Consider the following 13452-nt stretch of genomic DNA (forward strand, 5'->3'; position numbering starts at 1 on the left):
CTTCCCCAACTGCTATGCTATATTTTAATTCTGTATATATTTGAAGGTCTATAGACATTATTACTGTTGTTTAATATTGTCAATATTTGTTTAAATTTACCATATTTACAGTTTTTTTCTTCCTCTTTATTCTTTCCTATAACTCTGACATTCCTTCTCCATAAAGAACATCCTCTAGAATTTTTTTTGAGTCTGCTGGTGGTGAACTCTCAGTTTTTGTTTGTCTGAAAAAATCTTGAGGGATATTTTTACTGGGTGTGGAATAAATCTAGGTTGGTAGGGTTTTCTGTTGCTATTTTCCCCAACATATTAAAAGAATCATTCTGTGATCTTCTGGCTTTCCTCATTTCTGTTGATACATGTGTTATCTTTCTAACCACTGCTCCTCTGACGGTACTTTGTCCTTTTCCTTTGGTGGTTTTATCTGTTTTCTGATCATCTCTTAGTCTTTGGATTTCTGCTGTTTCACTGGATGCATCTAGAGATGTGTTTCTCTGTAGTATCCTGCTTGGGGCTTGAGCGGGACTTGGAGAATCTGTGAATTGATGTTGTATCAGTTTGGAACCCTCATGTTGATTGTTAGCTCTTTAACCATTATTCTGCCCCACGCTGTCTCTTTTTTTCTCTTTTCCTGTGGAGTGTCTTCTTACTGACTCATCTGAGTTTTTTATCTTCCCTTTTGTATTTTTCCATCCTTTCGTCTTTCTGGATTTTATTTATTACATTTTTCTTTCTGGAAGAAATTATGATTTCTCCTGACCATGACAATTCAGTTTCTCTCTTTTGCTATATCTAATTTGCTAATAAATCTTATCTATTTAGTTCTCCATTCATTACTATATATTTGAGCTCCGGAATTTCTATTTCATTTTTATTCAAAGATGCAGTGTCTCTTTCAGGTTTCCAGTTTTCTGCTGAAATGTTTAACCTTGTCTTTTGTCATCTTGCTCATAGAAAACCGTGTTGTTTTATAATTTGTGTGTGATGATTCTAATATTTGGGGCCCCCAGTACTTCTGTTTCTATTGTCTGGGGGTTTTTTTGGGGAGGTGGGACTGTTTTTTTGCTGGTTTTAATATACGTTGTCATGGCTCTTCACCCATTCAGTTATCTTTGATTGTATGCTGGGTGTTGTATAAGAAAAGCTGATTAAAAAAAATAATTTGAGGTTTGTGGGTAATCTTTCCCCAGAGATGATTTTTGTTTGCTTCTGCCATATGCCTCTGGGTTTTAGCAAACCAGGATGAATGTAATCCAATTCTAGGGGCTGGAATTTTCCAGGCTGTCCAACGACTTATAGCAGGGCTGCATTCCGAGACGGCTCACTCATACCTGTAGGGTGTCAAACAAAAGCACGGGAGGTATAATGGGGCCCCCGCCCTTGACAGGTCCAAACTCAGCCTACCTAGCCTAGAACATTGCCAAAATCCCTGCTTCACACCTCATTTCTCTCTTTTGGATTGGGAAATGCATATGGGGCAAAAGTGATTTCCAACTGCGCCAGTTTCTCCTGGATCTTGGCCCAGTAATTCGTCATGATCATGTCAACCTTCCTCCTATGGGCTGATGCTTATTTTGTTTGGTTGGTTTTTCAGTTGGTCTTAGGAGGTTTGAGTTACCTAGTTCACCATTATGAGAAGTAGACGTTTTCCACATAAAATATGAACTGGGGGACTTCCCTGGCGGTCCAGTGGTTTGGCCTCCACGCTCTCACTGCTGAGGGCCCAGGTTCAATCCCTGGCTGGGGAGCCAAGATTCCACGTGCCGCGTGCAGGGAGGCCAAAAGAAAAAAAGAAAGAAAGAAAGAATTGGATCTACTCTCTGCTCTTGAATTTACTAGTTTTTCTGATTTCAACAACTGACTGGTAGTCCGTGGGCCTGTTCCCTCAAATACAAAACAGAGGATTTGAGCAGATTGGCTTGGAGCCCATGTAACTTGATTAACACGATTTAGTCTAAATCACTGAGTAGCTTTTAGGGCGAGGAGGCAAAGGGAGGCATAGCAGAAGGCAGTGACCGTGGCTTTTCTTGTTGTCCCCGTAGCTAAAAGCACCTGGGATATGGCAGGTGCTAGTAAGTATCTTAAGAAAAAAAGAAGGAAGAAATGCTTGCCAACATGAGATTTGCTGAAATTTTGTTTTGTGCTGTGGAGTCACTCCCTATCAGCACAGACATGATCATTGGTCAGGCCAAGAACCCCCTTTTGCAGTCTTGGCTTGTCTGAGATCAGGGAGAAACAAGAAGAGGACTGAGGTCAGTCTGGTTTGCAGAATCTTAGGAAACTTTATTAACCAGCCCACCAGCTTTGGGGAGCACAGAGATGCAGCATTTCACGCCCCCTTCCAAGGAGTGCATTGACAAAGGGTTATATTAATCAGAGTACATCCTCACCCCATCTCCCACCACAGCGTTGCATAAAGCCGTCCCATTACCATAAAAACCTGTACCGTATTATGGACGTCAAGAGCCTTTATCAGAAAACACGGCAGAAGCCGGTAAACAGTGAGATCTCTGCGCCACTTCTTTGCTTAATAGTATCTCCTACGACATTTTTATTTTTGTCATTCCTTGGCATCTTTCATGGTAAGACACCTACTGCTTGATTCCTTGTGATCCCACACCAACTCATATCAGGAGGGAAAAGGGAGAACAAAAAATTGGAGGGGTTAGGTTATCACCAGGTGGCTCTTTGATAGTTTGAAACCTGGAGGGCTGTAATGGGATACAAATCCTGCAGAACACAGGGTCAGAGACATTGCCAAGGCAAGTCTGTCTTCATAACGCAGACCCTTAATTGGGGCGCTCTGCGGTATTTCAATTGAATATCTGTTTTTAAGCCTCCCTTCAACAATCAGGGTGTCTCTATATTACGGCTTCCAAAAGTCTATCTGTAAAACAGATGACAGAGTGACCGTGTTCCCCCCGGCTCTCAGGAAAGTATAGCAACTTCATAGATTTCTACGTTGTCAAGAATCGTCTGATTTTTTTCTTTCTTTTTTTAACTTGATGCATTCAAAAGAAATCACTGGATTTTTTTTAGCATAAAAAAAGAAGAACAGATACCCATGCCAAGTTAATGGGTGTAACCAGCCAACAGAACTGAGCTTACAAAGGAGATTAAAGATTCATTTTTGGATAGTAGTTTTACTGGTAAAGATCTATGAAAATGGTCACCATTGAAAGGGCAGGTAAAACGCTCCAAGCTTGACCTTGTATTTCTAGTCTCTATGGGGAAGAAAGTCTGCCGAGGAACAGGATGTTAGCAGAGGGATTGTGCCGAATGAAGAAAATGAACGGATGGTCGGCAGTGAAATCCTCCTCCGGCATCAGCATGGCGAAGGTGGCCACGTTTGCGGTGGCAGCCACCGCCTCCGTGCCCTCCTCGTTCACTTCCACGAAGGACTGGTGGACCACCTTCGATATGAAGAGGCCTCTGGCTCCCGACATGCCGGACAGGTCAGCCTTGCTAGTGAAGAGCTCCTGCACACCCAGGCAGGCCAGCGGAGTGCTGAGCTCGTAGCTCTCCTCCAGCCTAAACCTGGGCAACTGGACGTTGACCTCAAGGAGATCCAGATTCTCGGGTCTGGTCCACTCACGCAGCTTTTCCAAAGTCAGCTGTTGCTCAATCTGGATTCAGAGTGGGCAAAAAGAAGAGCTGAAATCATGTGATGTAAGTAAGTTAATGAAGCATTGTTTGAATGAATGGGCCCATCATATCAGCTGCTCACTAGTTTCCTTCATGTTTTGTACCATAACGGATTCCATTTGGAGGATTTCATTTCTTTCTGGCTATTGGTGATAATGAACCGAGCTGCGTTCCAAGCCACCAAGGGCCCATCCACCCAGGACTCACCAAGCCCCTGCCACGCTGGATCACTGGCCATCCCGGCTAAAATTACCCTAATTGGTCGAGTGACGCAATAGGATATTTTAAAGCTTTCTTCCATTTATTTTATTCTGTTTATTCTGAACCCCAGTGATCACTGTGGTGATCTGTGAACCTCACACAGCTGAAGTTATCTCTAATAGATTTAGCTCATTGGTAAAGACAGAAATGGACCTAGTTCCTCATCTAAAATGGGATCACAGTAGTACGTACTTGGAGTCAGTGCTGAATGAGTCACGCTATACAAGCGCTGTGTAACGTCAGCTACTGTCGTTACTATTATTGCTGCTACTGCACTGGAACGGAAGCACGTTCCACTTTTCTACTGATGCTGGTAATTCCAGACTTCCTTTTTTATAATCAGGAACGGACAAATATGGAAATACAATTGAAAGAAGGAACACACTGGTTTTAACTTATGCTCTAGAGCTGCAAATGGCTAATATTAAACGCCTTCCAATAGCAAGTTTGGTCAGGGATGGGGAGGGGAAAAGCAAACAACAGGCCAGAGACACTGAAGAAAAACCTCACTCTTCACAGTTTTGCCTCTTCCTGGTCCTGGCAAGAGATACCATTGCCTTTAAATTACAAATAACAGAAACCGCAGGCAAAGTTCAGGTTAGGAAGTGGGCTTATCTCTCAGACTAACAGGTCACATGGATCTTTTTCTGTCATGTAGCAATTGGACATTTAATGCACAATCTACGTGGATTGGGGTGAGAATGAGCAGATTTTATAGCACATGGTGAAACTATATACTATAATGTTTGAGGGTTTTTAATTTTAAAAAATTGTTTTAATGAAACAGTCCTCATTTATGGCACGTTCCTCTAAAGTTCATCTAAGGGAGTCTCCACGAGCTGCCACTGGCCAGCGTTACACTCGGTCTGTACCTTAGATGTTCCCGCCATGTTGTACACTGATAGTAGGTGAACATTTAAATGTGGGGCTTCCATGAAAAGGAACAAAACTGAGTTATCTGTAGTGAGGTGGATGGACCTAGAGTCTGTCACACAGAGTGAAGTAAGTCAGAGAGAGAAAAACAAATACCGTATGCTAAGGCATATGTATGGAATCTAAAAAAGCGGTACTGATGAACCTAGGGGCAGGGCAGGAATAAAGACGCAGACATAGAGAACGGACTTGAGGACACGGGGAGGGGGAAGGGGAAACTGGGACGAAGTGAGAGAGTGGCATGGACATATATACACTACCAAACGTAAAATAGGTAGCTAGTGGGAAGCAGCCGCATAGCACAGGGAGATCAGCTTGGTGCTTTGTGACCACCTAGAGGGGTGGGATAGGGAGGGAGGGAGGGAGACGGAAGAGGGAGGGGATATGGGGATATATATATACGTATAGCTGATTCACTTTGTTATACAGCAGAAACTAACACAACAATGTGAAGCAATTATACTCCAATAAAGATATTTTTAAAAGTACAATAAAAAAATAAATAAAATTATATGTGCAGGAAAAAAAAAGTTCTCATCACAAGAAAAAAAATTATAACTATGTGCGGTGATGGATGTTGACTTATTATGGTAATCATTTCATAATATATGCATTTATAGAATCATTATGTTGTACTCCTGAAACTAACATAATGTTACATGTCATTATACCTCAATAATAACAGTCTCTATAAACATAAATAAATAAATAAATACATGTGGAGCTTCTCAGTGGTACATGCGGATGGGCTACTTTACAAAGGAGTGACAGGAAACTGGGAAGGAACACCGGGTCACCTCACTAAACAAAGAACAAGCACCTACACCCAACACACACACACACACACACACACACACACACACACGGTCCGCGCATCACTCGGGGAGGGGGGGCCGCACCTTCTTCAGACCCGTGGACTCGTCCTGGATGTCATCCGGCAGCAGGATGACCATGCTGAGGTCCTCACCCTGGTAGGGCAGTTCCAGCACCCGGCACTTAAGGTCTTTGATGTAGCCAAACGGAAATTTCTTCTTCTGATACATCATTTTCACTGTTTTTGTGTCTTTCTGAACAATTAAAACACAGATCACTAACATTGTTGTCAGTGTGGCTTTAGAGCACACAGTCATCTAGACGGTCACCTCCCCTCACCTTATTCAGTCTGAAAGGTGCATCTTTTGTGGCCTCCATCCTGAATTTCTCCTGCCAGTTTCCTTTGAAATAGATGGCATTCACCAGCACCAGCTTAGTCATGCTATCAACCGTACCTGAGGCCAACAGCTCTGGAATTTTCCCTAAAAAGACAAAGTTAGCTTTTTAAAAATCCACCTATCAGAATTCCAAATCTGAACTGACCTTTGATTAGCAATGAAATGCAACTCAAATGCTTCCTTCTATTTCCTTTAACATGGTACTAAGTTAGCCAAGCCCCCTGGGGTGCTTCTACTTTAAATAAACCAACTCGAGGGGCAGATCAGGGTGACACAAACTGCCCCCAAAGGGCCGATACTTCAAAACAAGTCAATTGTTTAAAGGCTAAAAGCAGGAAAATTCTTCTTTTCTGGAATGTGTGATAAACAGTGGGCCTCATTTTGTGACTGGCCATTCTCTTTCAGGAAAAGAAAAATTTCTTAACCAAAATGTTTTTAGTCACTAATAAATAAATCCCTTCTTCACATCTTCCAAGTTAGATGCCTGACTCTCACAGGAAAGCTTTTAACAAATATCCAAAAGACAGGACAGTTCCTCCCCTGAAACACAGGACCCACTCATGATGGGGCATGGTCGTGACAGTCCCTTATGGAAGGAACACAGGTGTCCTGTGGATGCTTCAACCGTTCCGTGACTACGACAGAAACACAAACCAGAAAAACGGCCTGAGGAGACTCAGCCCCACCTCCCGACCCTGGTTTCTTAGACAAGATGTTGGCAAAAAGTATTTATGACCACAGCGGCTTGTAAATATTGATTCACAAGATTTTCATCTCTTTTAGTCTACATTCAATGTTAGTTTTCATTTTAAAATGTAGTTTGGGGAACTTATGGGTAGAAAACATTTAGCGTCTTCAGCTGAATCATGTTTACATTTCCACTTTGAGGAATTCCTACATTTGAAAGCTGTCTGGGGACATCCCCCCGTGGCGCAGTGGTTAAGAATCCGCCTGCCAATGCAGGAGACTAAGGGTTCGAGCCCTGGTCCAGGAAGATCCCACATGCCGCGGAGCAACTAAGCCCGTGCGCCACAACTACTGAGCCTGCGCTCTAGAGCCTGTGAGCCACAACTACTGAGCCTGCGTGCTACAACTACTGAAGCCCGTGCGCCTAGAGCCCGTGCTCTGCAACAAGAGAAGCCACCGCAATGAGAAGCCCGTGCACCGCAACGAAGAGTAGCCCCCGCTTGCCTCAACTAGAGAAACCTGCGCGCAGCAACGAAGACCCAACACAGCCAAAAATAAATAAATAAAGTAAATAAAGGTATTTAAAAAGGAAGGAAAGAAAGAAAGAAAGAAAAAGAAAGAGAGAAAGAAGGCAAGCTGTCTGGCCCTGGGCAGTGCAAGGTGGACCCCAGGGTCAGGCTGAGGGGCTAGGGAAGGGGCGAGGGGGTCACCTGCAAGGGGGAGGCGGGGGGAGGCGTGGGGAGGCGGGAGGAGGAAGGAAGCATCAGTGTGTACGACCAGGGCTGCCCTCGCTCACCTTCCGTCTGCCCTTTGACCCACTCGTTTATGGCCTTCCTTGCGTCTTCGGTGGCCTGCAGAAAATCCACACTGGCCAGTTCAGCACCGTACATTTTCTGAGTTGAAGCTAAGAACTCCTGTTTAAGAAAAAAAAAAAAAAGGAAATGTGAGTAACTCCTACTCCATACAGAAATGGTTTTCTAAAATCCTTAAAAGCAACGGAAATTGTCCCAAAAGGCATACTTCATTGTAACAAAAAAAATTCTAACCCTTCTACTTTTTTTAGTATAGTGAAAAACACAGCCTTCAATTGACGATCTTAAGCACTTTTAAGTGTACAGTTCAGTAGTTTCAGTGTTGTATAAAATTTACCAATTCCTGGGGACTTCCCGGTGCTCCAGTGGTTAAGACTCTGTGCTTCCACTGCAGGGGGCAGGGGTTCAATCCCTGGTCAGGGAACTAAGATCCCACATGCCACACGGCACAGCCCAAATAAAATAAAACAAAATTTACCAATTCTTTTCTACCCCTTGACTAACATTTTCATAAACAAGCAAATACTGATTGTACTTGAAAGTGAATTATGGAATTCACTCTTGCTTTAGCAAAACAGCCAGGGTCAATCTTTTCACTGTGGAGACTAGAAAATGAAATCACATCCATTTATGGGAATACTGTCTGTCGCGTTTTTATTCTAGATCATTTTTCTGACTGTTTATAAAAATTAAAGCTGACTTCTGTGACTTGATTGTGCTGGAAAAAAGTCTGCCTTGTCTAGTCAGTTTTGGAACATGAAGAGCAAAGTACTTACAGGGAGGAAATCATAGCTTTTCTCTCCAAATAACCTGTTAGCAAGTTTCAGAATATAGGGAGCTCCATGTTTGTTGATATCAGCATTCAAACTCTGAAATCTTGAATGAATCTCCTCAACCCCTTTGAAATAGAGAGCCTAAAAGAAAGAAAACATTATTTCTATAACCATTTATTTTGAAATTATAAGCTGGTTCCTTGGCATTTGCTGCCATCAAATTAAATTAATATTACTAATTATTGATGATCCCCAGCCATCATCATTTTTCATTTTTTATTGGAGAACATCATTAGTCACTTTTCGTTGGAGAACAAGTAATAATAGAAAATCCAAAATGTATAGCTTGGTGAAACATAATAAGTATATTGGAAACTGTTTTCCCATCACTTTTTTGTTATAATTATAGTTCCACAAATAGGAGTGGTTAACAAGCTAAATATTTATACAAGTCTGCTTTTTTCCCAAAAAATCATAAGTGGTATGTTCATATGTATACTCTATACAAATATAATTTTACTGAAAGTTCTCGGAAATAAACAGTAAAAATAAGAATCATCAGCTATGTAAGTACACAAAGATAGTACAGATTGAGAGGTTTTTATTTTTTTTAATTGCACTACTGGCATCAGTAACTCACTTACTTAAAAATAATTTCTTTAAATTTAACATGGCGCAAAGTTTAATTCCCATACATCAGTTACATCTAGAGTCCCTTTATGGTTTTATGAGGCCTGGGCTGGTTCCTTGCTTTTAAGGACAAGAAACGAACCTCCACCCTGTACAAAGTCCAGTTACTCACTGAGATATGGAATGTGGGGGGGGGGGAGCTGTGACAGATCTCTTTAGTGGAAATGCGGGTAAAAACTTAAGGCTGTTCTTTACTGAGCTTATAAAGTTCCTGGAAAGCCTCAAAACAGAAGCTCAGATTACCTTGCAGGGGACGACTAACAGTGATTAGTACCGGGGTTTTTTTTTAAAGTGGATTTTTGAAAACTTTCAAATGCTTTTGTATCTGCAATGATGAAAAAGGTTGGTTTTTCCTAAAGTACAGAAATAGAAGCTTTGCAGCTGGAACAGGCCCATAAACGTGAATCCGGGCTGGACCTTCCCTGGCTCTAAGTGCAGCGTAATCTGTGACCCGTGTGTTAGAAAGACCTTCACTTTCACCCCTCTTTTCAAGGAAAGCCAGAGTTCCCTGCTCAGCATAAAGCACGCCCCGCACACAGGTGCCCTCCACACCCACCAAGGAGAGACAGGGCCCTCAGCATCCCCGCCCCCTCTCCCTGCAGGGCCCTCCTGCTCACACAGGAACGGGGGTCACAGCCCACCAGGGCACACCTGGTGCCAGGCCCAGGGGTAGGAACACGGAGTCACAGGCTCTCGTGTCCCCTTGACTTCTCGACTAGGTGTCATTATGCTCAAAAGTATCAAGACACAGCCGACATTATGTGAGTAGCTGAGCACCACAGGCAAAGCAGAAACTGGACAGTCCTGGGCGGGGGAGGACGTGGCTTACAGGAAAGCCGTGCAGACTCGTTGCTGGAACAGAAGCAGCACACAGCGGGGGGGCTGTCAGCTTTCTTCCTGCTCCGGCCTCAGTCCCACAAAAAACAGAGCCTGGCACATCGCAGGTGCTCAGTAAAGACTGGATCATGAATGACAGCCTGCATCCCAGTGGATTTTTCCTGGGGCTTTTTCTGAAAGTCTGACTTCATGAAGTATAATATATAATATAACACACAATGCTGAACACCGAAATACAGTTTTCTACAAATGCGCTGCAAGAGCTCAAAGGCACAACTTTCTGGTACGGTCTGTGGTAGGCACCAGCTGGGAAAGCTAGTTTCTGCTGACCTTGGACACCTGCGCTGCGGTATTGCCTCTGGCGCCCAGAAAGGTCATGGCCAGCGCTGATGAAATGCTGAAGGGGGAGATGAAGATGTTGCCGGCAGGATCGCTCTTGTTCAGGGTGCGGAACAGGTCCAAGGCGAAGCGGGTGTTTGCTGTGCTCAGCTGCTCCATGGTGAGGCTGCAACACAGAGCAGAGCCCCGAGCTGCCGCCTGCCACACCAGCCAACGAGCAATGCCACTTCCCTATCTCCTCCTCAACTCAGGCCAGCCACTCTGAAATACCCTGTCTAACGAACCTGTGCTTTCTCTCTCCCTCTCTGTCTCTCTCTCGCGGGGGGCAAGAACACTCCACGTGCGCAAACGTGGGAGCTTGGGGCGACTGGCCAGGGATTCAGCAGTGACAGGGGATCAGGACTCTATGTCCTAAAGGGCCCTGGCCGTGCAGACAGGTGCATCTGGGCCCTTCCCCACCACACGTGGGAGCGCACACTTCCCACCCTCCGGAGGGTTCAAGTCTCTGATTCATTTGAGCCATGAATCCACTGCCCACTTTTACCTGAAAAAGAATGTTTCTATTAGAAAATCATAGCTACCTGCTACTCATTAAAGCAAATTCCAGGGGCTTCCCTGGTGGCGCAGTGGTTGAGAATCTGCCTGCCAACGCAGGGGACACAGGTTCGAGCCCTGGTCTGGGAAGATCCCATATGCCGCAGAGCAACTAGGCCCGTGAGCCGCAACTACTGAGCCTGCGCTCTAGAGCCCGCGAGCCACAACTACTGAAGCCCGTGTGCCACAACTACTGAAGCCTGAGCGTCTGGAGCCTGTGCTCCGCAACAAGAGAGGCCGTGACAGTGAGAGGCCCGCGCACCGCGATGAAGAGTGGCCCCCGCTTGCCACAACTAGAGAAAGCCCTCGCATAGAAACGAAGACCCAACACAGCCCAAAAAATTAAATAAATAAATAAAAGTCAGGAGCTCTTTAAAAAAAAAAAGCAAATTCCAGCAAAAGAGACAGAAGTATCCTCATTTTTGAGATTCACTTGCTGGTGTTTAGAGAGGTCCCCAGACTCACAGCTGGTGAAGGATATGAGAGTGGGAACCCAACACAGGCCCTGGGGTCAGGTCGGGCAGCCGGACAAGGAGAAGGTGACAAGTATCCTCTGTCACTCCTGCGGGCAGGGAGGGTCTGCAGGTGAAGCACCTGGCCTTGCGCTCAGCTCAGCCAAGCACTCTCCCCACCTGACCTCGACTCTCAGCGCACATACAGCCGAGGAAGAGGAACAGTCGTGCTGGCTGCCCGGCGTGTAAGTCCTAAGTTGAATTATTACTGTTGTTGCTGATAAATAATCTCTAGGATCGCACTGGCCTCCCTTCCCTGCCTCCAGCCGCAGAAAGGAGAAGCCGCTCCGCCGGGGCTGCCTGGAAACCGTCACAGACAGAGAAACATTCTGGACTCCGGCTTCGGCTTCGGCTTCGGCTTCCGCCTTCAGGCCCCAGGGAGCGACGTCTGTCGGCCGGAGGCCGCCCGGCCTAGCTCCGGGGACGCGGCGCCGGGGACCCCGGGTGGGGCGCAGGGCAGGTGGCGGTAACCACCGGACTCGGGGACCCCGCGGGGCGCACGGCGGGGCGGGGTGACCACCAGACACGGGGACCCCGCGGGGCGCACGGCGGGGCGGGGTGAGCACCGGACGCGGGACCCCGCGGGGCGCACGGCGGGGCGGGGTGACCACCGGACGCGGGACCCCGCGGGGCGCACGGCGGGGCGGGGTGACCACCGGACGCGGGACCCCGCGGGGTGCTCGCGGATCGGAGCCTCCCCCGCCCGGCCCCGATCCCTGCCCGGCCTTACCCGCTGCTCGGCTGCCTGCGAGGTCTGGGGAGAACGCCGAGCGCGGCCCTTATAGCAGCGGAAGGGAGTGTCGCCGGCAGGCGGGGGCGGCGCGGGTGGGCAGGGCGGCCCTGCCCCGGGATGATTTACTTCCTAGGAGTCGGGGCTGCGGCTGGGCGGGGCACAGGGCGGGCGAGCGGGGCTCCACGCAGCGCGCTCGCGGGGGCCCAGCACCTCTCTGAGTTCCAGGCAAACTCAGCTCTCCGTAAAGGAGCTGATGGACTATTTCCTACTAAGGTGTGAATGACTGAGATGACAAGGTGCCACCTCTTAGAGGGCAAAGCAGCCTCTTTGGAATCTTATCCAAACACTCTGAACTCCGGGTTACTGGGGGCTGGGGGGAGTGTGAGGAGGGGCCTCTAGGGTGAGATAAAACAGAATCAGTTCCAAACAGCATCCTTGATTCACTGTCCCTCAGGAACCCATGAGTTCAGCCCCAAGACCCCCCTGGCAAGTGATGACCCCACCAGGCTGGGTCAACTCACATACCCGACGCACACCATGAGAACGCCCATCCGTGTGAATAAAGTATTTCTCACCCATTATACTAAAATGTAAACTGATCAGTTTTCCCCCTATATGTAACGTTAAAGTAGAATGACTATCGTTGAAGAATAAATGCAGTAACTCTTTCTGTGAGGTCTTCCCCACCCACCCCCGGCCCTTTAAATGCCTGGGTATGTAATTTCACCAAAATTGATAGTACTTGAGGGTATGTAATAATTCTGCATTCTTGAAACGTCTCCCGTGCTTTTTTGCAAATCTCAACATGAAAAGGGGACAAAGGAAAAATCCTATTTTAAAATTAGTATGGATAATACAGTGTAAATGGGTTTGTAGATCTTTTTGGCTCTGAAAATTTGTTTATAAGGGGCAGAGAAGACCCAGTAATGAGAGATAAAAATACTCTCTATAGTTTTTTTAAAAAGTAGTAAGACTTTAATAACTAAGATTGTAGAGTGTTTTACAGCTGATTGGAATAAAGAAACCAACATTTATTGAAAGCCAGTCATAGTTAAGTTGACTGGTTTGATAAAACCGGTAACGTCTCCACCATCTCTCAGAGAGCTAGAGACCCCTCATCAGCTTCTAGCAAGAGGTCAGTGTGAGGAAGCCGAGAGAAAGAGGCTACGCTGTAAAGCTGTTAAATTAAAATCCCAGACATGTAAACCAAGGAAAAACGGGTTCTGAATTTTCTTTTTTTCTCCTAACATTTTGTATTTGTACTCACCTGGAGTTAGTAATCTGAGTCAAATATGGAATGAAACCACTTCCTAAATCAATACATTTACTGTATAAGGTTCGGACAGAAGGGACTTTATACACCAATCATCCATCAATCCGCGTGCTGTGCAAGGTCAAGGCAGAGTGACCACTCTGTGCGCTCTT

At 45.9% G+C, this 13452-nt stretch overlaps 1 protein-coding gene across 3 annotated transcripts; it reads right to left on the reverse strand.

Moving 5' to 3' along the window:
- Positions 1–2259: 2259 nt before the first annotated feature.
- On the reverse strand, positions 2260–12143 carry SERPINB1 (serpin family B member 1). 3 transcript variants are annotated; one of them, XM_036869306.1, is made up of 7 exons: positions 12025–12143; positions 10180–10354; positions 8326–8463; positions 7534–7651; positions 5992–6134; positions 5739–5906; positions 2260–3626 (listed from the first exon to the last, which is right to left on the reverse strand). In XM_036869306.1, the coding sequence occupies exons 2-7, from the start codon at positions 10345–10347 to the stop codon at positions 3225–3227; spliced, it is 1137 nt and encodes a 378-aa protein (XP_036725201.1). In that variant the 5' UTR covers positions 10348–10354; positions 12025–12143; the 3' UTR covers positions 2260–3224. The 3 variants fall into 3 exon arrangements, with proteins under 3 accessions (XP_036725201.1, XP_036725202.1, XP_036725200.1); XM_036869307.1 differs by lacking the exon at positions 12025–12143 and adding an exon at positions 11248–12018; XM_036869305.1 differs by lacking the exon at positions 12025–12143 and adding an exon at positions 10770–10789.
- Positions 12144–13452: the final 1309 nt, after the last annotated feature.

The sequence above is a fragment of the Balaenoptera musculus genome, chromosome 11, assembly GCF_009873245.2.
Source record: "Balaenoptera musculus isolate JJ_BM4_2016_0621 chromosome 11, mBalMus1.pri.v3, whole genome shotgun sequence".
Classification (NCBI taxonomy): Eukaryota; Metazoa; Chordata; class Mammalia; order Artiodactyla; family Balaenopteridae; genus Balaenoptera; species Balaenoptera musculus.